The sequence below is a fragment of the Conger conger genome, chromosome 2, assembly GCF_963514075.1.
Source record: "Conger conger chromosome 2, fConCon1.1, whole genome shotgun sequence".
Classification (NCBI taxonomy): Eukaryota; Metazoa; Chordata; class Actinopteri; order Anguilliformes; family Congridae; genus Conger; species Conger conger.
The window spans coordinates 41,725,018-41,748,636 of NC_083761.1; the positions used below are offsets into that span (position 1 = coordinate 41,725,018).

Consider the following 23,619-nt stretch of genomic DNA (forward strand, 5'->3'; position numbering starts at 1 on the left):
ACCTATCTTACCGGACCAGCTGCAAAGGCAGTAGCAGGACTGATGATAACAGATCACAATTATGGAAGTGCAATCACTTTACTACAAAGTAGATTTGGAAGGAAAGATCTAGTGATCAGTGCTCACATGTCAAAGCTACTGAACTCCTGTGAAGAGATCCTCTGATGTGAATGCATTGAGGCAACTATATGATGAATGTGAGATTCAGATTAGGAGCTTGGAGTCACTGGGTGTAGTGTCAGAAACCTATGGAAGCCTACTATGCCCAATCTTACTACAGATGATTCCAGATGACATTGCTCTTGAATATAGTCGTCAGAGGGGAGTAGATGATGAGTGGAAGGTTTCTGAGATAATTGGATTCCTACAGGAAGAGGTTCAGAGCAGGGAAAGAGCACTGTAGATGACAAAATCACCTAACCAACAGAAGGCTGAGAGCAAGCCATGGAAGCAGTCATGCTCATTCAATGAAGTGAAAACAAAAATATGTTTATTCTGTGACAGTACAGACCATAAACCAGAACATTGCCCAGACCACAACGTTGCTGAATGCAAAGACAAACTAATGAAAATGGGGAGATGCTTTGTGTGTTTAGGACGGAAACATATTGCAAGGTTCTGTAAAGTGAAGGATGTGTCATGTGCAACATGTGGAAGGAGACATCACATTGCTGTGTGCACCGGCAAGAGAAGTGAGGAGCAGCCTCACACTGTTTCTGAAGATGCTGTTGTTTCCTCAGTCATTCCATACTCAGCGAAGATGAAACCAGATGGACAGAACACTGTGCTGCTACAAACTGCTAAAGCATGGGTGAAAGGCCCATCGGGCAGGAAGATAGCTCGCTGCTTACTAGATGGAGGCAGTCAGAGGAGCTTGATCCATGAAAACCTTGTGAAGACCCTGAAGTTACCATTAATCAGTCAAGAGGCACTTACCCTTCACACGTTTGGTTCCTCTGTCCCTACAGTGTCACGACGCAACACAGTGAAACTCATCTTGGAGAATGTCTGGGGCCCCCAGCAGAGAATTGAAATAGAGGCTATCGAAACCCCGCAGGTGTGCTCAGCGGTGATGAAGGTTCCTGGTGACCACATTCAACATGAGCTCAAGAGAAAGGGACTGCAGCTAGCAGACTTCCCAGGAAATGATGATGATCCTGAGGAGCTCTCTGTCCTGATAGGAGCAGACTACTACTGGAAAATAGTATCAGGCAGAGTGGAGAGACTGACAGAGACTTTGGTTGCTTTGGAGAGCACCTTTGGATGGTCTGTTCAGGGACCAGTGTCCATGTCTAGTGTCGCCGAGGCAACATGCATGTTCATGCCACTTGATGAAGACACACTTGTCTCCAAACAACTGAATGCATTCTGGGAAATTGAGTCTCTGGGTATCACAAGTGAGAAAGAACAGAACCCAGCAGAAGAAGAGGCTCTACAGATGTTCGAGAGAACAACAACCTTCAAAGATGGGCGATACCATGTGGAGTTGCCATGGAAACCAGAAGGAGCAGGACTCAAAGACAACTACAGAATTGCCAAGAAAAGGTTTGAAGGTCTGAAGAGAAGACTGAGGAAAGATGTTACATTGTACAGCAGATACAATGAAGTAGTGGAGGACTACTTACAGCAGGATATAGCAGAGGACGTGCCAAAGGACAACAAAGGTGCAGACAACGTGAAATACTACTTACCTCACCACGCAGTACTCCGAGAGGACAAGGTGACGACAAAATTGAGAGTGGTGTTTGACGCTTCGTCCCATGAAGATGGCTGTCCATCCCTCAATGACTGTTTACTCACAGGACCGAACCTGAATCCAGATATCCTCAACGTCCTGATTAAGTTCAGACAACATGAGATCGCCTTCATGGCAGACATCCAGAAGGCTTTCCTGCAGATAGCCCTAGTAGATAGGGACAGAGACGCCGTGAGATTCCTGTGGCTCACAGGCCCACCAAAGGGAGAAAGTGATGAAGAGCTGCGAGTGCTGAGGATGACAAGAGTGGTGTTTGGAGCGTCCCCAAGTCCATTCTTGCTCGCTGCTACAATCAGGAAACACCTGAAACTATATGAATTGGAACAACCACAAGTTGTAGAGATGCTGAGAGAGTCACTCTATGTAGATGATTTCATTGCAAGTTCACGCAATGTTGAAGAGGCTTACCATGTGACAACCACTGCTAAGCAAATGCTGTCGACCGCAGGCATGGACCTCTGTAAGTGGATGACTAACTCTCCTGAGCTGAAGAAGAAATGGGAGGAGAGCACAACCGACCACAAGTTGGCGCCAGAGACACACGGAGCAGTGCTGAAGGTGTTAGGCTTAGTATGGAGACCAGAGACAGATGACTTCACGTTTGACCTCAGGCCGCTAGTGAGCATCCTAAAGCAGAAGGAGAACACAAAGAGAAGCGTTTTGCAATCCTCTGCACGCATCTATGACCCTCTGGGTTTCCTGACTCCCTTCACTGTCAGGATCAAGTGCCTGTTTCAAGTAATGTGGGAGAAAGGACTCTCCTGGGATGAGGAGCTACCACCCGATCAGACTCGAGAATGGCAACAGTGGTGTTTAAACCAGCTACACCAGCTCGCCATACCAAGGTGGTACCGAACAGACATGCAGCCACGGAACAGCCATGCCCTGAAACTACATGTGTTCTGTGACGCCAGTGAAAAGGCTTACAGTGCTGTAGCTTACCTGCAAGGTGAAACACAAGACGGAGAACCCACAACGAGCTTAGTCGCGTCCAAGTCCAGGGTAGCCCCTCTAAAAAAGATGACGCTGCCACGCCTGGAGCTCATGGGAGCTGTGATTGGAGCGAGACTAGCAAACAACCTGATGACCACTCTGAAAATAGAAAAGAAACAGATAAGAATGTGGACAGACTCTATGATTACGCTGCAGTGGATTTGCAGCTCAGCTAAAAAATGGAAACAGTTTGTCGCAAACAGAGTGACCGAGATCCAGTTGTTGACCAACCCAGAGTCATGGTCACACATCGCAGGGAAAAGAAAATCCAGCTGACCTCCCTACCAGAGGACTGACGGTTGAAAAACTGACACAGAGCCAGCTATGGTGGAACGGACCCAGTGTTTTGATATTGCCCGATCAATCAGAGACTGATGAAGACTATGTTCCAGAAGAGGTGAATACCGAACTCAAGTCCAGTCAACAGGTCACTGTACAACTCACTACAAATGATACATACCTCACTGCACCAGTGTTGGAGCTAACAAGATACAGCAAATTGAGAACAGTCTTTAGAGTGACTGCCTGGATAAAGAGATTCATAACAAATGCTCTAACAAAAACAAAGACACAAGGAGAACTGACTGCGGATGAGCTCTTCGAGGCAGAAAGGTACTGGGTCAAAGTAACACAACAACAGAGCTTCAGTCAGGAGATCAAGCTACTGAAGGCAGAAAAGAACCTAAACAATGAATGTAAGATCAAGGAACTCAAACCGTTCTTGGATGAACACGAACTGATCAGTGTGGGAGGAAGACTGCAACAGTCCAACTTCACATTCAGAGAACAGCACCCATGGGTTCTGCCTAGCAAACATAGATACTCAGAAATGCTGATACAGTCCTGTCATGAGAAGGTGATGCATTCAGGAGTAAGAGACACTCTAGTACAAGTCAGAGAGAGATACTGGATTATGCGTGCTAGGCAGCAAGTCAAGAGTGTTGTGGCAAAATGCACAGTCTGCAAGAGATTCAAGGCAAAGGCTGGACGGCAGACCACTGCGCCTTTACCAAGAGAACGAGTCACTGAATCTCCACCATTCGAAGTCACAGGCGTGGATTTTGCAGGACCACTTTATGTGAAAGCAGATGGTTCTGTAAGGAAGTCATAGATTGCACTCTTCACCTGTGCTGTAACCAGAGCAGTGCATTTGGAGCTGGTCTCAGATCAGTCAACAGAGACATTCCTGTTAGCTCTGAAAAGATTCATCGCTAGAAGAGGATTATGCAAGGTAATCTACTCAGACAATGCAAGAACCTTCAAGAGAGCTGATCAGGACTTGAAGGAGCTGTGGAAAGCCATAAAGGATCCCCAACTCTTGGGAGTTCTTCTCAGAAAGGGGCATCACCTGGAGGTTCATCGCAGAGCGAGCAGCCTGGTGGGGCGGATTCTGGGAGAGGCTTGTCAGATCAGTAAAAACATGCCTGAAGAAAGTTCTTGGAAGAGCTTCACTCAACTTTGAAGAGATGTGTACAGTCCTGACAGAGGTTGAGGCTATCCTAAACTCTAGGCCTCTGACATTCGTGCACAATGAAGTAGACGAGCCACAGCCACTGACCCCAGCACACTTCCTGGTGGGCAAACGACTCACATCGCTACCACCCAAGCCATTTCCGGCTGACACACAGCATCCAACTTCCAAAAGGGAAGAGATCACCCGTAGATGGAAGTACAGACAGAGACTAACAACCAGCTTCTGGAATAGCTGGCGTAAGGATTACCTACTGGACTTGAAATCAGCACATCGCTGTGACACACCGCCATCCACCCCACTGAAAGTGGGTGACATTGTACTCATTGGAGAAGACACACCCAGACAAACCTGGAAACTGGGAAGAATCAAAGAACTGTTTCCGGGCCGAGATGGTCTTGTTAGATCTTGCTCAGTTCGCACTACCTCAGGGACTTTGTTGAGGAGACCTATTCAGTTACTGTACTGTTTGGAGATTTAGATGAACAAAGTAGTTCATCGGGGGGGAGAATGTTGTAACTTAATGGGTTACATAGTTAAAGTTAATTGCTAGATGTTTGAATTATTATTATTTACAGTTAAAAAGAACAAGCAGAAAAGATACATTCAATTTTCATTATGATTTATTGATAATTGACATGCATGTGTTTGTATCCGTTAATCAAGGGTTAACCAAAAAGACCCATAATGCCTTGCGGCGTAAACAGGAAGAAAAAAGTTTGTTTTTGAGAGTTGATAACACATGTTAAGTGAAGCTCAAGTGACTAGCCTAGTCCATTGTTCATTCTTTTTGTAATGTTTATCTCCTGAAATTTGAGATAAAGAAGTTTCATTTCATATCCGTCGTCCTGCCATTATTTGAAGGTAGTTATTCTACAAGAAGGTGTACACTATACACACAGTATATACTCAATGAGCACATTGACATAAAACCAGTTTGAGATGACTTTTGCTTTGTGACATGGTGCATTATCATACTGGAAATAGCCATTAGAAGATGGGTACATTGTGGCCATGAAGGGATGCATATAGTCAGCAACAATACTCAAATAGGCTGTGGCATTCAAGTGATGATTGATTGACATTAACAGGCCCAAAGTGTGCTAAGAAAACATTCCCCACACCATTACACCACTGCTACCAGACTGTTGGACTGTTGACACAAGGCAGGTTGGGAATATGGATTCATGCCAAATTCTGACCCTACCATCGGTATGCCTCAGCAGAAATCGGGATTCATCAGACCAGGCTACGTCTTCAACTGCCCAGTTTTGGTGAGCCTGTGCCTACTGCAGCCTCAGCTTCCTGTTCTTGGCTCACAGAAGTGGAACCCGATGTGGTCTTCTGCTGTTATAGCCCATCTGCCTCACAGTTTGAAGTGTTGTGCATTCTGAGATGCTTTTCTGCTCACCACAATTGTATATTATGGTTATCTGAGTTACTGTAGCCTTTCTGTCAGCTCAAACCAGTCTGGCCATTCTCTGTTGACCTCTCATCAACAAGGCATTTCCGCCTACAGAACTGCTGCTCACTGGATGTTTTTTATTTTTCACACCATTCTGTATACTTCAAACCTGACTAAACCTGGCACCAACAATCATGCGAGATCACTGTGAGATCACATTTTTCCCCCATTCTTATAGTTGCCGTGAACATTAAATTAAACTCCTGATCTGTATCTGCATGATTTTATGCATTTTACTGCGGCCACACAATTGGTTGATTAGATAATCGCATTAATAAGTACAGGTGTTCCTTATAAAGTGCTCAGTGAGTGTTTAATTTGCTGCTTTCTTCCATTTTTAAACCCTGTGCAAGATGGCCTGGTTAACTCACCTCCTCGTTGTCCTCATCAAAGTATTTCACTTGAAAATGGCACAAACCAAAGGATGTTTTCAGCTGAAAAATAAAGCAAAATTAATATAAAACACCTATCTTTGCAAGAATATTGTAATTTTATATAGAAAAAACTAGATCAAGAAATACATGTTAAAACTGTTTGTAACATTTCCAACAGTAAGATATATTGGACCGCTCAATTTTATAGATGTAATATGGTGTCATGATTATTACTTGTTTAACACAAATGCTAATTATTATTTCCTTGAAACTAAAAACTCCATGACACTAAAAATTCTATGACAGTAAAAGCAAGGATCTTCAAGATAAAACATACCACAGGATGTAAAACTAAAATGAAACCTCCAGAAAAGTACCTCAAAAAAACAAATTAAAAAGAAAAACTATCCTTTGTGCACAGCTCTTCAAAACACTACAACGAAATTGAATTTGGAAATTCAGAAAAAGGTACATACAGATGCAGTCAAATAAAATGAGCATTCCAAATTTTGCTTACATTATGGGGTTATTATTGTCTCTGTCAAAAAATAGATCAAGAATGTTGTGTTTTCCAGGAGAAATGGAAAAACATTTTTTTCTGGGAAATATACGGAAAAGCAACCTACTTAATATGCATGCAACAAGTCACAGTTTTAATCGTTCGCATTCACTATGAAGGAAATCATGCCGGGAAATATCAAAAGTAAAATGAGCTGATTACAGGTGTAAGGAAACAGCAGTCTGTCTTCAACTGTAGTCGTGAATGATGCAGCTATGAAGGCTAGCTATATTATCGCAAACGAGATTGCTTTAGCTTCGAAGCTGTACTCTGATGAGGAAAGTACGGCATTTTGACAGCCACTGAATTGGTTTGCCCTGATAAACGACAGGCCTTTTCTAACATCGGTTTAGCAAGAAATACTGTGGCAGAATTTAAATGACCAACTGAAAGAGAAAGACTTTTCTGGAGTTTTCTATCGCCATCGACAAGAGCACGGATGTGAGTGATGTGGCACATTTGGCCATATTTATTTGTGGAGTTGATGAGATATTGACTGTAACAGAGGAGTTTGTAGAACTGGTGGGGATGATGGACACCACTACCGCGGATGATAGTTTTCATGGCTTAGTTGGGGTATTGGACCAGCTGAATACAGTGAAGTCCTCAAAACCCATGGGCTGGCATTTCATTCTACAGCAAGACAATGATCCCAAACATACTGCTGAAGCAACAAAGGAGTTTCTCAAGGCTAAAAAATTGTCAATTCTTGAGTGGCCAATGAATCACCTGATCTGAACCCATGCCTTTTATATACTGAAGAGTCCCCAATGAACAGTGTGTGTTTTTTTTGTTTGGTCTTTGATGATTTTGTTCATAAACCAAAGCAAATTCAATCATTCATCTCCTGGCTCCAAGTCCGCATACTCTAGCAATGAAACCGCAAGTCTGACCCTATGAGGCACAGTTGTAAGGTGTTACAATCCTGCCTTATGGGGATATTCACTATATGTGCTGGCATGCACTGGCTACTGAAAGACATTATAGTGAATCAGATGTGCTAACCACAACTCATCCATTCCCGCAACAAACTAAAATTGAACAACATTCCTAATTGGTTGCTGGTTTTAACATCCCTGGCGAATATGCTCAGTTATTCGTCCTGGAAAATAATGTGAGCATTTAAGATTTTTGTGTATACTTTTCATGATAAAATGGGTTTGCATACATTTTTATAAATATAATGTACAATTTAAGAGTAAATCCTGAGATTAAATTGCGTTGCATTGGTCTCACTTCCCACAATCGGCAATGTGTGCGCTTTCTATTTCTGACATATTTATGAAATAATCATGACAAACTAGCTAACTAACCAACTAATCTTACTTTGTGTAGGCTATTCATTAAATAGCTACCATAGTTCAATCTTGAAGCACTGGTTTATAAAAGCCAGATGCCGGCTACTGTGCACTGCCAAGATTTACTCAGTTAATTTATAAATTAATGTATCCGTTCCCAAATTATAATTAGATCGCTAGCTAGCTAGTTAAAAAAAAAACTAAAAACATTGGGGTGTTGTTGTAGGTACATGTAGCTTAGGATAAACTTTTATTTTGCACAACTCCTGTCGCAAGCATTTTTTGTTTTATTACAATGGAACCAAACAAGGGCATCATCCTAACCAGCAGGCCAAACTATACATTTTATTTTAGGCTTTATCAAAAACTTGATGAAATGCAGCTGTGTGCAAAAAAAAATTGGTAATTTTGGATTGCACCATTTTTTAGATGCATCGCTGCACATATTTCTTTGGCTAGATGGCAAGCTTGCCAGGCAGTTATTTCTTGTACTCCTAGGCCTGTTGGCTACTGCATGCTGATACAAACTGGTAAAAACAATAGGACAAAAGTGTTCTGAAAGCTAATTCTCGTCCATGCCCACAAGGGAGAGCCCAAATAAGCTACAGAAAACCCTAATGAGTTATACCCCCAGGGGTGCCCGAGAGGGGGGGAGGATGAGCACCCCAACAGGATGGACATACAGGTAATGACCCAGGCTAATGGAAAAACGACTACAAGTGCAGTTTGCATATGTGGCAAAGACGGGAGGAGAAGATCAGACAGCTACAGTGGGAGCTTAGACTGCGAGGACGACAGTATAGGAGGAGGATAAGGTTGGTCCAGCAGAACTTTGTAACATCTTAAGGAGAAAGCTCACCACCCTCCGTCAAGCTGAGTGGCAGAGGAGGAGGGGCCGGGAGAGAGCCAGGAAACATGCAGCATTTATTGCGAATCCATTCAGATTCACTAAGAAGATCTTCTGGCAAAAACGAAGTGGTCAACTTGCCAGTTCCCAAGATCAGTACCTCAGCACCACCTACAGTGACAGTGCAAGGGAGCAAGATCTTGGGCCAAACCCACCTTGGCGTTTAACATCAAGGAGCCATCCCTGAAAGAGGTCGAGAAGGTCATCAGAGCTGCCAGACCTAGCTCAGCCCCTGGTCCCAGTGGAGTGCTAAATGTTGTCTACAAGAAGTGCCCCAGACTCTTGCAGCTATAGGAGATCCTCAAGGTAATTTAGGGAAGGTGGTCCAGCAGTGGTGGCATGTAGAGGGTATCTGGATTGCAAAGGAGGAGAACCCAAGTACCATCGAGCAGTTCAGAAACAGATTTTTCAGTATTGTCGCCCGACGCATGATGGAGTTCCTCCTGACGAATGCATACATCGACACCTCTGTGCAGAAGGGGGGATTCCCAAAGGTGCCAGGATGCATTGAGCACAGCGGAGTTGTCACCCAGCTGCTCCGGGAGGCATGGGAAGGCAAAGGAGACCTGGCAGTCCTGTGGCTTGACTTTGCCAATGCCTACGGGTCAATCCCACACAAGCTGGTAGAAACCTCACTTGAGTGACACCATGTTCCAGGCAAGATCATTGACCTCATTCTGGACTATTACAGCTGCTTCAGTTTGAGGGTCACCTCTGGAACAGCAACATCTGCGTTTCATTGCCTGGAGAAGGGCATAATAACTGGATGTACCTTTTCAGTGATATTGTTCGCCTTGGCCCTGAACATGCTGGTAAAGTCAGCAGGGGGGAAGTGCAGAGGCCCACTCTCCAAGTCAGGTGTGCGGCAATCCCCCCATCAAAGTGTTTATGGATGATCTGACGGTGACCACAACATCTGTACCGGGCTGCAGATGGATCCTCTAAGGCCTTGAGCGCCTCATCAACTAGGCTCTGATGGACTTCAAGCCAGCCAAGTCCCAGTCCCAGGATGTGAAGAAGGGGAAGGTCACAGATAAGTTCTGCTTCTCTCTAGGAAGTGCCCAGATCCCATTTGTCGGTGAGAAGCCAGTTAAGGGACACTGTGGCACTCCAAGCAACCAGCAGTGAGTTCAGAACCTGGCTCACAGTAGGAAAGTCAGAGCTGCCAGGCAAGTTCAAAGCATGGATTTACCAGCACATAATTTTGACACAACTTCTCTGGCTACTGCTGGTCTACGACGTTCCACTTACCACCGTTGAGGGCTTCAAGCGGAATGTTAGCCACTTCCTGTGCAGGTGGTTGGGCCTGCCACAAAGCCTCAGTAGCATCGCCTCGTACAGGAGGAAGAACAAGCTACGACTTATGGTTACCCGGGCAAGAGAGGTACTGCTGTATAGAGAATCGAATGACATCAAAGTCTCCTCGGTGGGCATAGAAGTGAGAACAGGTAGGAAGTGGAGGGCACATGAGGCAGTTGACCAGGCTGAATCACGGCTGCGGCATTGTGTGTTGGCATCAGGATGTGCAGGGCTCAGCAGCAACCCAAGACCTCACTTCAACAATGTCAAAGGAAAAGAAAAATGCCAGCTGGTCCAGGAGGAGGTCCGTGCAGTGGTAGAGGAAGCCCGCTCCAGTCGGATAGTAGGGATGCAGCAGGGGGCATGGACTCGATGGGAGCAGGCAGTGGACCAGAAGATACCTAGGGAGACAGCTCAAATTCCCAGACACAATCCCAGGGACCATGCTCAGGGCAGACATGGTTCTGGTGTCAGAATCAACAAGGCAACTGGTCCTGCTGGAGTTGACTGTTCCCTGGGAAAACTGGCTGGAGGAGGCATTTGAGAGGAAGAGGACCAAGTATGAGGAGCTGGCAGGTGAATGCCGAAGCAGGGGGTGGAAGACCCAATGTAACCCCATCAAGGCTGGGTGCAGAGGCTTTGCGGGCCAGTCCCTCTTCAGGGCACTCAAGATGCTGGGGATCAAGGGACTGCACATCAGGAGAGCCATCAATAAGATCACCGATACCACAGAGAAGGCATCAAGATGGCTGTGGATCAAGCAGGGCAATCCGTGGACCACACGAGCTACTTAGACACAGCTGGGGTGATCTGTGGACCACACAAGCTACTTAGACACAAGCTGGGGCCTGATCAACCACAGTTGGGTTGCCTGGGCGAGGGTGTGTGACGTTTATAGACCCGAAACATGTGTGTAAGTTGCATCAAGAGGTGTGTGTTAAAACTCTGATGGTTTGTGATTCCTTGTTTATCGGTTTATTTACATACATCTATGTTTTGTTGTCTAATATATTTGATCTTTTGGTCATTTAAGACCGTAAGACCAACAAAATCCCTTTGATTTAAAGAGAGGATCCACTGTTTGAGTTGCAGGCTTTCTGTTTCTCTTATCTTTTGTTTTGTTTCCCTGTCAAGAGAAGCTGAGTTGAAATGTATTTATCCCTTCGTGTACATAACAATATCCTCCATATCTGCCCTCTAAAGCCTCTCGCCATCTAGGGTGATTTTAATTCATTGATATTTTTTATTTGCCCAAGAAACGCATCTATGCTCCCAAGACTGAAACTTATTCAATGTTTCAAGGGTAGATGATGGCATCGTATATGAAGTTTAAGTCAATTTTTTTGGAGAAGAAACTCCCATTTTACATTACATGAGAGTTTGCATTACAAACTCCCAACATCAGGTGCCAGGCTAATTTGGAATTTCTTTGAACTATTTTTGTGCTTTTCATTACTATTTTAATCTCATATAATGTATTAAGCCTAGAGGTTAAGACTGTTAACTGTCATGCTCGTCAAGTAGTCATTTTAGATGAGTAACCATAACGATTATTGACTTTTTTCGGTGCACAAGTATAGTAGGAGTAATTGGATCATTATCTGTGATCAGAGAATTGGCCTGCATCTTTTTTCTTTTCTTTTTTACATTGGCTGCAGTAGCTTTACATCAGTGACAAATGCTTAAACAAAGTTAAAACTGTTTTGTGATAGGTCAGTTCCTCCCTGGTTCCTCCCCTTTATGCGAGTAAAAATTACTGCCTGCTGCCATTTTCCTCACTTCTCTCTAGTGCATGTATTGTCAAGAGAGTGTTGTGTGAACTTGTTCTGATCCTAGATTAAGGATACAACTAGTATCTTGTCATAGCATCTACAGTGCATCCGGAAAGTATTCACAGTGCTTCACTTTTCCCACATTTTGTTATGTTACAGCCTTATTCCAAAATGGAATAAATTCATTTTTTTCCTCAAAATTCTACACACAACACCCCATAAGGACAACATGAAAGAAGTTTTTTTTTTTTGACATTTTTATGCTAATTTATTAAAAATAAAAAACTAAGAAATCACATGTACATAACTATTCACAGCCTTTGCTCAATAATTTCTTGATGCACCTTTGGCAGCAATTACAGCCTCAAGTCTTTTTGAATATGATGCCACAAGCTTGGCACACCTATCTTTGGGCAGTTTCGCCCATTCCTCTTTGCAGCACCTCTCAAGCTCCATCAGGTTGGATGGGGAGCGTCGGTGCACAGCCATTTTCAGATCTCTCCAGAGATGTTCAATCGGATTCAAGTCTGGGCTCTGGCTGGGCCACTCAAGGACATTCACAGAGTTGTCCTGAAGCCACTCCTTTGATATCTTGGCTGTGTGCTTAGGGTCGTTGTCCTGCTGAAAGATGAACCATGTGCCTTTTACTAAGGAGTGGCTTCTGTCTGGCCACTCTACCATACAGGCCTGATTGGTGGATTGCTACAGAGATGGTTGTCCTTCTGGAAGGTTCTCCTCTCTCCACAGAGGAACGCTGGAGCTCTGACAGAGTGACCATTGGGTTCTTGGTCACCTCCCTGACTAAGGGAGCAATCTCCCCTGATTGCTCAGTTTAGACGGGCGGCCAGCTCTAGGAAGAGTCCTGGTGGTTCCGAACTTCTTCCATTTACGGATGATGGAGGCCACTGTGCTCATTGGGACCTTCAAAGCAGCAGAAATTTTTCTGTACTCTTCCCCAAATTCGTGCCTCGAGACAATCCTGTCTCGGAGGTCTACAGACAATTCCTTTGACTTCATGCTTGGTTTGTGCTCCGACATGCACTGTCAACTGTGGGACCTTATATAGACAGGCGTGTGCCTTTCCAAATCATGTCCAATCAACTGAATTTACCACAGGTGGACTCCAATTAAGCTGTAGAAACATCTCAAGGTTGATCAATGGAAACAGGATGCACCTGAGCTCAATTTTGAGCTTCATGGCAAAGGCTGTGAACACTTATGTACATAGTTTTTAATTTTTAATAAATTTGCAAAAATCTCAAAAAAGCTTTTTTCACGTTGTCATTATGGGGTATTGTGTGTAGAATTTGGAGGAAAAAATTAATTTAATCAATTTTGGAATATGGCTGTAACATAACAAGATGTGGAAGAAGTGAAGCGCTTTGAATACGTTCCGGATGCACTGTATGTAAATCATACATCATATTATTTTGTGCACAAATCATTTCATATAGACGGTTTTGGTTTTTAAATAATGTTAAGATTAACCAGATAAAGATTTAATAAACATGTACCTGAATAACAGAGTACAAAACTGTAGTAGTTGTGCTTCACGTGAAAGTCTTGGCTTTACAATGTACTCTCCTGCAAATCGCAATGTACGGATTCAGATACGGATAATGCTTTGGCTTTAATTTGTAATGATAGATGTTGGAGGTGAGCACTGGTGTGTCTGTGTGCCTGACCGTGTTGCATTGTTTGCAATGCCCCCACCCTGGTAAATGGCCACCAGCCACCAAACACTGCCATGGGAGGTGAAACAATGTGAAAATCTGTAGCCTATTCTCGGTTATAGCCTTACCCGTACATTCTGTTTTGCAAACCAAAATGTGTAAAAGATTTAGATTTTAATGGGGCACGGTCACGCTTTTTTAGTTAAATTTATTTGGATTAAATGCTTCAATTATGTATGTAGCCAGTTTCCTAAATATTGGGCAAAACCTTTCAAAACAAACACGTCAAGTGTTTGACTTGAATCTGCAGCCTGTGTTATCCAGAAGGCGACGGGCGCTCAAACTCGACCTTTGAGCGCAGAGATTTGTTTATGTACGGCCACCCATCCAGGCGAGTCTGGCGGCCATCGAGACATATACTGGCGGCAGACTGAGGACACTTCCAACTCCTCCCATTTTTAATCGTCATCTCTAAGGAATTGAACTGTACTAGACACTCGTAGCAAATAGCTAAGAAGAGAGAACGAGGGCAAGGTTCAAGCGAAATAAATGGGAGGGGATGTCATCAAAATCACACTTTGATGATGTCGCTGACGTTAAATGACAAAGCTAAATGTAGCACTCAACTTCATTATTCGACCGATTCACTGTTTAAGATGCTTTTTATAGTCTAAGTTAGGAAACGACGACAATGACGGTGATTTTAAAAATGCCTACATACATCATTTAAGCATTTTAATCCAAATAAGCTCAACTGAAAAAATCTTGACAGAAACATCCTTTAAAGAAACAAGACCGTGTATCCGGTAAAACCTCGTTTAAAATATTTCTCAAACCCTCCAGATTATTTCGGTGATCGAGTTTTGAGGTGTCCTGTTCACTGTTCCATAAGAGCAGCGTAATGACGTTCTGTAGGCTATTCATACGACTGATCTGAAGTTATGTAGCATGACCCTGAGAGCGAGTAGGCTATGCTAACTGATCTGAAACGTAATAATGAATACGGTATTACACGATACAACTTCCGCAAGATCTGTAGGCTACATTTGGGGTCAGGCACATTTGTAGGTTACATTGGAGTCAGGCATTCTTGACGGTAAAAATAATTTAGGACCGCGCGAGTGGAATATGCTGCGACATCTCGCTGGCTGCAACCAAAATTAAGGTAGCGATTCACTAGCATGCACATCTATCCGCAATTGTAAACGGTACTTTTCACGATAAGAAGGAAATGTATGACACCGTGACTGTTTTTTTTTTTTTTTTCAAAACAAATCAGCGACAGTGAGACATTCTTTGTTCACTAAGAGATGTGAACAAAAGTCATACAATTCATAGTATCTTAAACTTTGAATAGTTGTACAGAGTTTTCGAACTATGAAAGGGCCTTCTACTAGCGTACATGAGAACAGCATTACAATATACCCAGTTAGCGCCAGCATTAGCGACTCACCATGGCTTCCATGGACTCCCAGCTCGTCTTCTCCGAATCTGTAACTAGGAAAGTCTCAGTGTTTCCTCTGAAATTCACCTTCAGATTTACATGGAGGTCCATATTGACTATGCTACTTTCAAATAAAGGATTTCATCCAAAAAGTGGTGTTATTTTGGATTTATATACTGTCTATATAAATGTCTTTGAGTGTTTATCGTCCCCAGCTTGAACACGAAGCTTCTTTCCTAATGTTTACATCAGCTGTGATGTGCACGCCCCCGACAACCACGTGACAGGAAACTATTTTACATTCGTTGGCATCACCCTGCTTCCCCTGCACCCTGTATGCCTTCGTGATGCGTTCCAGACATAGAGCATGCATAGAAACTGGAGAGGAAGGGAGGGTCCAGGCAGTGAAGCACCCGGAAGAATGTCTGCTGAGCGCTAAAGAGCTTTCTGCCCATTGACATCAGTGTAAAAACCCAAGCTGATTTTACAACCAAAGAAAACGAATCGGTCCATTTTTTCAGCGATAAATGCCATTATGCATAGTAGTTTGTAAGACAATAATTGTTTTGGGAAAATATTGAATTTTAATGCATTTTTATAATATAGAAGGTCTATGGAGTACAGTCTCTACCAGTCTCCAATCTCTTGTCTGTCTAGATATATGGATCGTTCTTAAAGGAGTAACATGGTGACACTTGCCAGTTGTCTTTAGGCAACAACAAACAAAAAAATTAAGTCATTTAAATGTATTTTTAAATGTATTTTTCTAAGCTTAAATTTCCCACTATAAAAGTTCACCCAAACTGTCTGGGCAGGGTAATGAGAACTGTCAATAAGCTATGATTGCCAATTAGCTATATAAATACCAACCATTTACCATTTACCATGATTGACAGACTGTGCTCCCACTTTTGTTACTATAGCTACCTCCATGATATGCGCCCATCTTGGGAGATTTCATTTTCACAAGCTAGCTTAGTATATCAACTATCGATAGCTAAGGTAAGGACGATGACTTATCCAATATATTTTTTTGCTAGCTGGCCAAGTTAAGATAAAACCACTACTATTATGTCCTTAAAAACCAAACTAGCTAGCTAGCTAAATTAATAAAAACCAGAAATGGTCCTAAAAAGACACATTTAAGTGAACCTAACGTTAGTATTCGCACTGTCTTGCCTGGTGGCCAGTGGGGCAAACTATGGGTCAGAAGTTATATGGGAGGGGTAAAGTATCCTTGTGTGATGCACTATGAGGAGAACATTCTCAACTGGTTGAAAATGTGAGGATACATTTAAAATGTTTACTTCTCCAAAACTAAAGTACATACATGAATACGTTGATCATGCCCTCTTGTGCAAATTGCATATAAAAACATAGAAATTGTGACCAACTACCATCTTACTTCTTTAACACGCTTCACAAACCATGTGACCTTGACCAGTGGAGGACAACCTTCCCATAGAACTCAATAGGGAGTATCGAGAACGATACTTCCGGTTTACTGCTCCCTATTAAATAGACGGGCGAAAGCTAAATATAGGCTAAGAAAACTAGTACGTAACTTTGAAGTCTGGATTCAAAGTACGTTTTTCATGGTTTAAATACATGGCTATAAACTGAATACAATGGGATTTCAGTTTGTAAAAAGCCATGTTCTGCCTTTTTAGATCTCCGAGATAGGCTAAAGCACAGCCTTCCATAATGTATTCTCTTTCACAGTGACAACATTTCCACAATTGGACCATCCTAATGCCACCGACGGTGTGTCTGTCTGTCATTTATCGTCCCTACTTGTGCGATTTTAAAAATGTGACTTAAGTGGCATGATTCTAACTTATAAACTTGAGGACAAAGAGGATATATCCGTGCAATCAATGGCCTATTGATGGCAACCTGCAACCGATATCAAGCCCAATTGCAGGAAAAAACCCATGGATAGACTACATCCTGTGAGACTGGCTATCCCAGGATGATAGGCTTGTTTGAGATGAGCTAGGAATCGCAGCTTTGACCGCCGCCTTGCAAAGAGCAATGCGTGATGGATGGAATGTTGTCCGACTTGCTCTAGAAATCAGACTGCTTGAGCCGCGGAAATCTCACGGGAGTGACGCAGTCTAACGGCATCTTTGTTATTCATAGTATTCGAATAGCTGGGCGCCATATTGTACGGAAACCGCCGGCCACTGTCAAGTAGAATTAGAAACTGTCGTGTCTAGGAAACGAAGAGTCCAAATCTTCAATTTGTCGAAAAACATCTTCGCGAGGGAAAAGACGACACCAGGCAGCAAGATCTTCAGGAAAATCAGACTTTATTAGCACACGTGCATAAAGCCGGATCAGCTCTCCAGAACTGAACCCCGACTGGCATTTGTACACCCATTTTATACACAGTTACTCCACCTACAACTCCTCCTCAAACCTCATTCTGGAAAATCATCCACACTTTTCTTATCGTAATTCCTCCCAACGCTCCTCCCACAACGTCATTGTGGCAAATTGCCAACGGTCCTTATGCTCTGCCAACTCTGTACAAAGTTCAGGGCATTCTGCCAATTACGTGTCCTCACTTCACCCCGCACCTGCTCTTGGCAAACTACCAGACCTCATAAAGTTCTGGATGCCCTCCCTCTAACACGTCATCCATACACGTCACTCTGTATCTTTCGCTTTTATAAGACAAACTAAGCAGCAGTAATCATTGAAAATATACAGACAAACTAAACATTTCATTAATATTCACTTCTAATATACTTTTCTAATATACAGACATACTAAACATTTGATTAATTATTCTCTTCTAAGGGAATAAATGTACGTACGTAGCATTCTTTGCTCTCATTTCAACAGTTTTCACTGTGGTTTCTTGCGTTTTCATAAGCTCAGCTATAATTAATGTTCACGGTCAAATAGATACACTTCTGGCATAAAACATTGAGAGTCCCGGAGAAATCAGCTGTACAGTCATATCTTGCTCTGCCCGTGTCCTTGACAGTTTGGTCTACACAGTTCAAGACGGGCCCCCCCCCTGCCAGCTGGCTGGGCTCACTGTGTAAATCCTAGCACAATTTAGCAGTTAATCAGTTTGAAACTATACAGGGTACATATCATACTTTAATACAGATATATTGATAAACTTTTAGCACACATCGTCGAGAGTTTTGGAGGAACTCACTAAGGCTCACTAAGGCGGAGTCTGATTTTGACTTGTGATTGGTTATCATGCTTTTAGGAGGGAGATCTTTCGTTCTGTGAATTTTCCCCTACAAAACATGTAAAATTATATTTTTATCTATTATATAATCTTTTTTTTTGGTCACAACGTGCGTAATTTATCGTTGTCATAACAAATCCGATGGTGGCAAGAGTTGGCAGCTGCGTTTTTATAGAATCCCAGTTTTTATTGGTTTTTTCAATTCCTTTACAATTTAAAATCTTTATTTTTTATTTTTTAAACACACTCAGTAACACAACATAATCATTTTAACAAATACAGACACTCATTTTGAACTAAAAGACAAAAACCTTATTTAAATGAAACCTAACTTTAGGAAAAGGTGTGGAAACAAATGATTACAAAATAAGAGAAACTAAATATTACAAATCTTAACAAAATCATGTCAAAACAAAAAGAAAGAAAGGGTGAGTTTAAGATATCCCAAAACGGGCAGAGATGTAAAAAAAAAGTGTCCCATCTTGCTCGGGTTGAGCAGGTGTTGGGGACCTCCTGGGGGGGGGTGGACTATATGACCAGTTCTTTCCAGTGGTCCACCCCCCATTTCTCTCTCGCCAGGGTCTTATTGATGTGAATGTCCAACATCACGCCATCTTGGAGGAGGTTTTGGATCCTCCTCCAGAGAGTGATCAGGTCTACGGTTGTTTTCTGGTAGACCTTGATGTTCCTCGTCTCCCACAGGACCTGCTTTACGGTGTTGATGATCCTCCACTGACGCTGGAGCTCAGTGGTCTTGCATCCACCCGGCGGACCGTAGAGGATGCCCTCAGCCATCCGGGAGGACCTCGGCAGGAACCTGCTTAGGGAGACAGAGGATCCAACAAGACCCCAGAACAGATGGTGGATGTGTTCTGAGTCAGTGCATCCGTGGGGGCAGCGTTCAATCAGGGCTAAGTGCCGGCGATACATAAATGTCCTCGTGGGGAGACACCTATGGGCTGTCATCCAGGCAATGTCTTTTTGTTTGTTAGTAAGACACTTGTGTGTCACATTTGCCCAGATGACTTGCGGGTCCCGGTCTGGCCCCCCCTCGGAAGCGTTACAATTTGGGCAGATCTTAAATAAGCCATGATCATTTTGTAGCTCCACGAGGTTAGGCCAGCCCTGGGCAGACCTGTCCTGTAGGCAAAGTCCTTCAGGGCTCGGTAGACATAGGGGGGGTCCCAGCTATAGGGTATGGTGAGGTCCAGCACACCCAAGCCCATTGCCCTGAGGAAGGGGGTGGCATAGTACCTGGCAAAGGTACCAGAGGCCTTACCCACTTTCCCTGCGTTGGACAAGGGTGGCCAGACCCTGCACCATAATGATGGTTACGATGTCTGTGACCCCCCGCCCCCCATTCCGCTCCGCGTTTCAGCTTTTCTATGGTACTCCCCCAGACAAAGCGGAAAGCCATCCAGGTGATTAGCTTCCCCCTGGCTTTGTCAGGGGGAAACACCCTCACCACATAGAGCAGAATGGGTAGGACAATTGCCTTCAGAGCACGGATCTTACCCGCTATTGCCATCTGTGGCGAAAATGAAAATGTCGTCCATGTACGCCATCACCTTTAACCGTTCCCCCCCAGTTCCAGGTAGTGAATAGCCCACCACACCTGGATTGGCCCTGATGGCCTGGAGGAAAGGTTCCAGGTAGATGACGTACAGGAGAGATGCTAGAGGGCACTGCGAACGGGGCAGAGGGTTGCCGATTAACAACCACTCTGCCCGTTATCTCTGTCAGACAAATTTTTGTCCAGCGCAGAAGGGGGTCAGGAATGTTCATTCTCTCCAGCACTCTCTCCAAGCACACATGACTCACTCGGTCAAATGCCTTCTCCTGATCTAGGCTGAGAAGGCACAAGGGGGACCTCCGCTCCCCGGAGTGGATAATTAAATCCCTCACAAGGAGCAGGTTGTCATTTGTGGACCTCCCCTGCACACTGCAGGTCTGGTCCGGTCTGATCACCGATGTCATTAGGCCTTGGAACCTCCTCATCAGCGCCTTCGCCATGATCTTATAGTCAACTGAGAGGAGGTTGATCGGCCTCCAGTTAGGGAGGTCCTTCAGGTCCCCCTTCTTTGGGACAAGAGCTACTGAGCTCTGTCTCAGTGAGGCGCCTAACCTAACCGCTAACGCAGCTCTGAACACTTCTGCCACGCCCCCTTCAGGAGATCCCAGTGAGCCTGGTAGAACTCGGCTAGGATTCCATCAGGGTCCGGAGCTTTGTGTGTGTTCAGGGAGTGCACGGCTCTGGTGAGCTCCTCAATGCTCAACTCCGCTTCCATCTGCTCATCTCCCGGGCGCCTGTCCAGGCAGCCCAGGAAGGTGTCCATGAGAGCCCCATCTGAGGGCCTCTCGCTATAAAGGCCCTCGTATAACTCCCTGGCCACCTCCCGGACCTCAGCCTCTTCGGACACCACCACACCTCTGTTGTTTTAGAGAGACAAGATGTTATTCGTCTTGGTCCACGCCCTGCAGAAGAAGAACCGCATGCACTTCTCATCCTCCTTGAGGCCCTGGAGTTTGGAGCGGAAGGTCTGTTTCTTCCGCTCTTCCCGGTAGATGGTGGTGAGGCTCTGCCGAGTTAGCACGATTTCGCTGCTAACATCCAGGCCTCAGGACTGGAGGAGGCTAAGTCATTGGAGGGCAGCATTGTGGCGTTCAACAACTGCCCTCCTTTCCCTCGCCTTCCTACGCCCGACTGCCCGGAAGTAGCCCTGCACTCGCTCCTTCACCATCTCCCACCACTCCACAGGGGAGTCAAAGAGATGTTTCAGACTCACCCACTCCAGGTACCTTCTCGAGAAGGAGAGTCGCACCTGGGGGTCTTGGAGATGGCTCATGTTCATTCACCAGAGCCCCTTACCCACGGTTATAGATTTCTCCCAGACCAGGGACACGGTTACCATGTGGTGGTCTGAGAAGTGCACCTCCTTGGTGGAATAGCTGTGCACCCTCAGGCCTGGGGAGAGCAGAAACATGTCAATTCTGGAAGAGGAGGAGCCAGAGGAACTCACAAAAGTATGCTGGGGAGGAGAGGCACCCTCAGTATCGCAGAGGGAGAAATCCTCTATGAGGGACCGCAGTAAGGTTTGCTCTCATCTCTTAGAGCACAGTTGAAATCTCCCCCCACAACGACGGGCATTGTGGTGTGTAATATGGGCGGTAATTTTGTGATTGTGATTCACCCACTCTCCACAATGTTATGTGCTGTTATTTTAGCAAAGGGGTTCTTCGTCAACGTGCTGACCCCACCAGCTCTGGCGATATTAGAGCCAGACCAGAGAGAGTCTCCCATTCTCCACCCCCCCCCCCCCACCTAGAACGCCATCCAACTCCCAGAACGGAATGCCATATTCCTGGAGCAGGACGACGTCCGAGGGGATTTGTGAAAGAATGGAGAAAACTGTTGAACGTTTGTCTGGGTGTTTGATGCTGCGGGTGTTGAGTGTTGTTAAAGTGATTGTATTTGTCATAAGTATTTTTATTATTGGTGTGTGTCTGGTGGACCAGAATTGTTATTGGAAATCTTATAGCACATTTGATCAAATGTGGAGAAGATTGTGTCTGGGTTATTGTGGCGCCTACTCACCCCCTGACCATGTACCCCCATAGGCCTCCCCTCCCGACTGCCGGGGAGGTTCCGTCCTGGAGAGGTGGGGGAAGATGTTATTACCCCAGGCTTCCCCCCAGCCCCTGGAGGGCCCTGAGAGGCGGATGGTGTTAGTGACCCTTTTTCAGAGTTTGGACCGGGGGCTGGCTGGTCCTTAGACGATCTGGAGTGGAAAGTGCTGGAGGTGTGGTGACCAGTTTGTCTCGGCTTTGGTGGTGGTGGGGTTGGTTTATTTGGGCGTGGTAGGGGATTTGGCCTGGCAGAGATTTGTGGGGTTTCTTTAGAATTTGTTGTGACGGCTCTTTTGGCTAATTTAGTTTGGCGTACTATTGCTGGATTTGTAGGCTGGGTGGGAAGATTGTGATTAACTGTTTTTGGTGAAAGCATTCTTTTGCCCTTTCTGCCAGGGTGTGATGGTGTCCTCGGACTCTGTGATTGAGGAGTCTGACTCCTCCACCATGACAAGGATGTCGGAGTCAGGCTCCTCCTTTACCGTGGTGATTGGGGATAGGGTGATCAGGGGAACTGTGCTATTAGGGGTTTCAGAATTAGTGCTGCAAGGGAGGTCTTGTGCCGTGCACGGTGCTTGAGTGGGTATGTTGTCAGGCTGAACGGGGATGGAAGTGAGTGTGTTTTCAATGATTGTAGGTGCAAGAGGGGTAGGGAGTGGGGGGGCAGTTGATGATGGTAAAGGGGGCGTGGTGCTCCGGGCCCTGTTTGCGTACGAGAGGGGGCAATCATGGAAGAGATGCCCCCTCACCCCGCAAAGATTACAGGGCCTCGGATCACGGCACGCCCTGGTCTCATGCTCGCCGCCACATGACTTACACTTGACCACTGTGCAGGCTGCGGCCAAGTGACCCAGCTCGCCGCAGTTCCTGCACAGCTTGGGCATGCCGTAATAAAACACCACGCCCCGGTGTCTCCCCAGCGTGATGGTGCTGGGGATGTGGCATACCCCCCCAACTGCAGAGGGGTCGGGTTTCAATTGGACCAGCTATTTCCTGGCCTCAGTCCAGATTCCATCCTCATCCAGGACCCTCCGAGATCTGGATTTAACAACATCATACCTGCCTAACCACGTACTCACATCGTGGTCCTGCAGAGCTTCATTATAAAACTGTACAGTGACCACTTTGTTTTCCGTGTCAGACAGGGGCTCTACCTCAAAATTGCTGAGGGGGGCCTTGTCCTTCCCCTCTCTAAAGAGGTTCCAGAACCTCTCCAGGACATTAGCGTTCTTAAAGCTAATCTCAAAAATGTCTGCGTTTCCTGGAACCTTCACCAACCTTCACCATTCAAGTCACCAGGCACAAAGCCCATGGCTTGCTGAAGGACTGCCCGACTAAATTCCAGGCAGGTCATACCTGTCACTCTCCTCTCCAGTCCACTCACTTTTGGGGCAGCAGCTCCATTTCCCCCCCCGGTGGCAGCTGGCCCAGTGGCGCCCTCTATGGCTGCGCCACCTGCCCCTTGCTCCACCAGAGGACCCACACTACTGCTGCTGCCCCCCTCTCCACTGGGCAGGAGAGTCATGTGGACGGCGTGATGTCTTCTGACACCTGGCTGAGCTCCTGTCACCATCCTCCCTCTCGCTCAGGCCGGACCTTGTGAAGATAGACAAACAGACGCAGCGCTCAGTGATGTTGTCCCAAGGGGACCGAAAAGCAACCACAGAAGGAGCTGATCAATGATCAGCTCCCCTGGTGCAGTGGCACTTCCCTTCCTGTAGAAGACACCAAGCGTTGGTGGGAGATCTCTCTGGGCAGCTCTGGAAC

At 45.2% G+C, this 23,619-nt stretch overlaps 1 protein-coding gene across 1 annotated transcript in view; it reads right to left on the reverse strand.

Annotated features, from left to right (window-relative positions):
• LOC133121906 (next to BRCA1 gene 1 protein-like) overlaps positions 1–15,297 on the reverse strand; it is a 46,768-nt gene extending 31,471 nt beyond the window's left edge. Inside the window, exons 1-2 of the mRNA XM_061231461.1 lie at positions 15,021–15,297; positions 6,057–6,119 (exon numbers count right to left, since the gene is read on the reverse strand). Of these exons, the coding sequence (XP_061087445.1) occupies positions 6,057–6,119; positions 15,021–15,122 (165 nt within the window). The 5' untranslated portion in view covers positions 15,123–15,297. The remainder of the gene's footprint in view (positions 1–6,056; positions 6,120–15,020) is intronic.
• Positions 15,298–23,619: the final 8,322 nt, after the last annotated feature.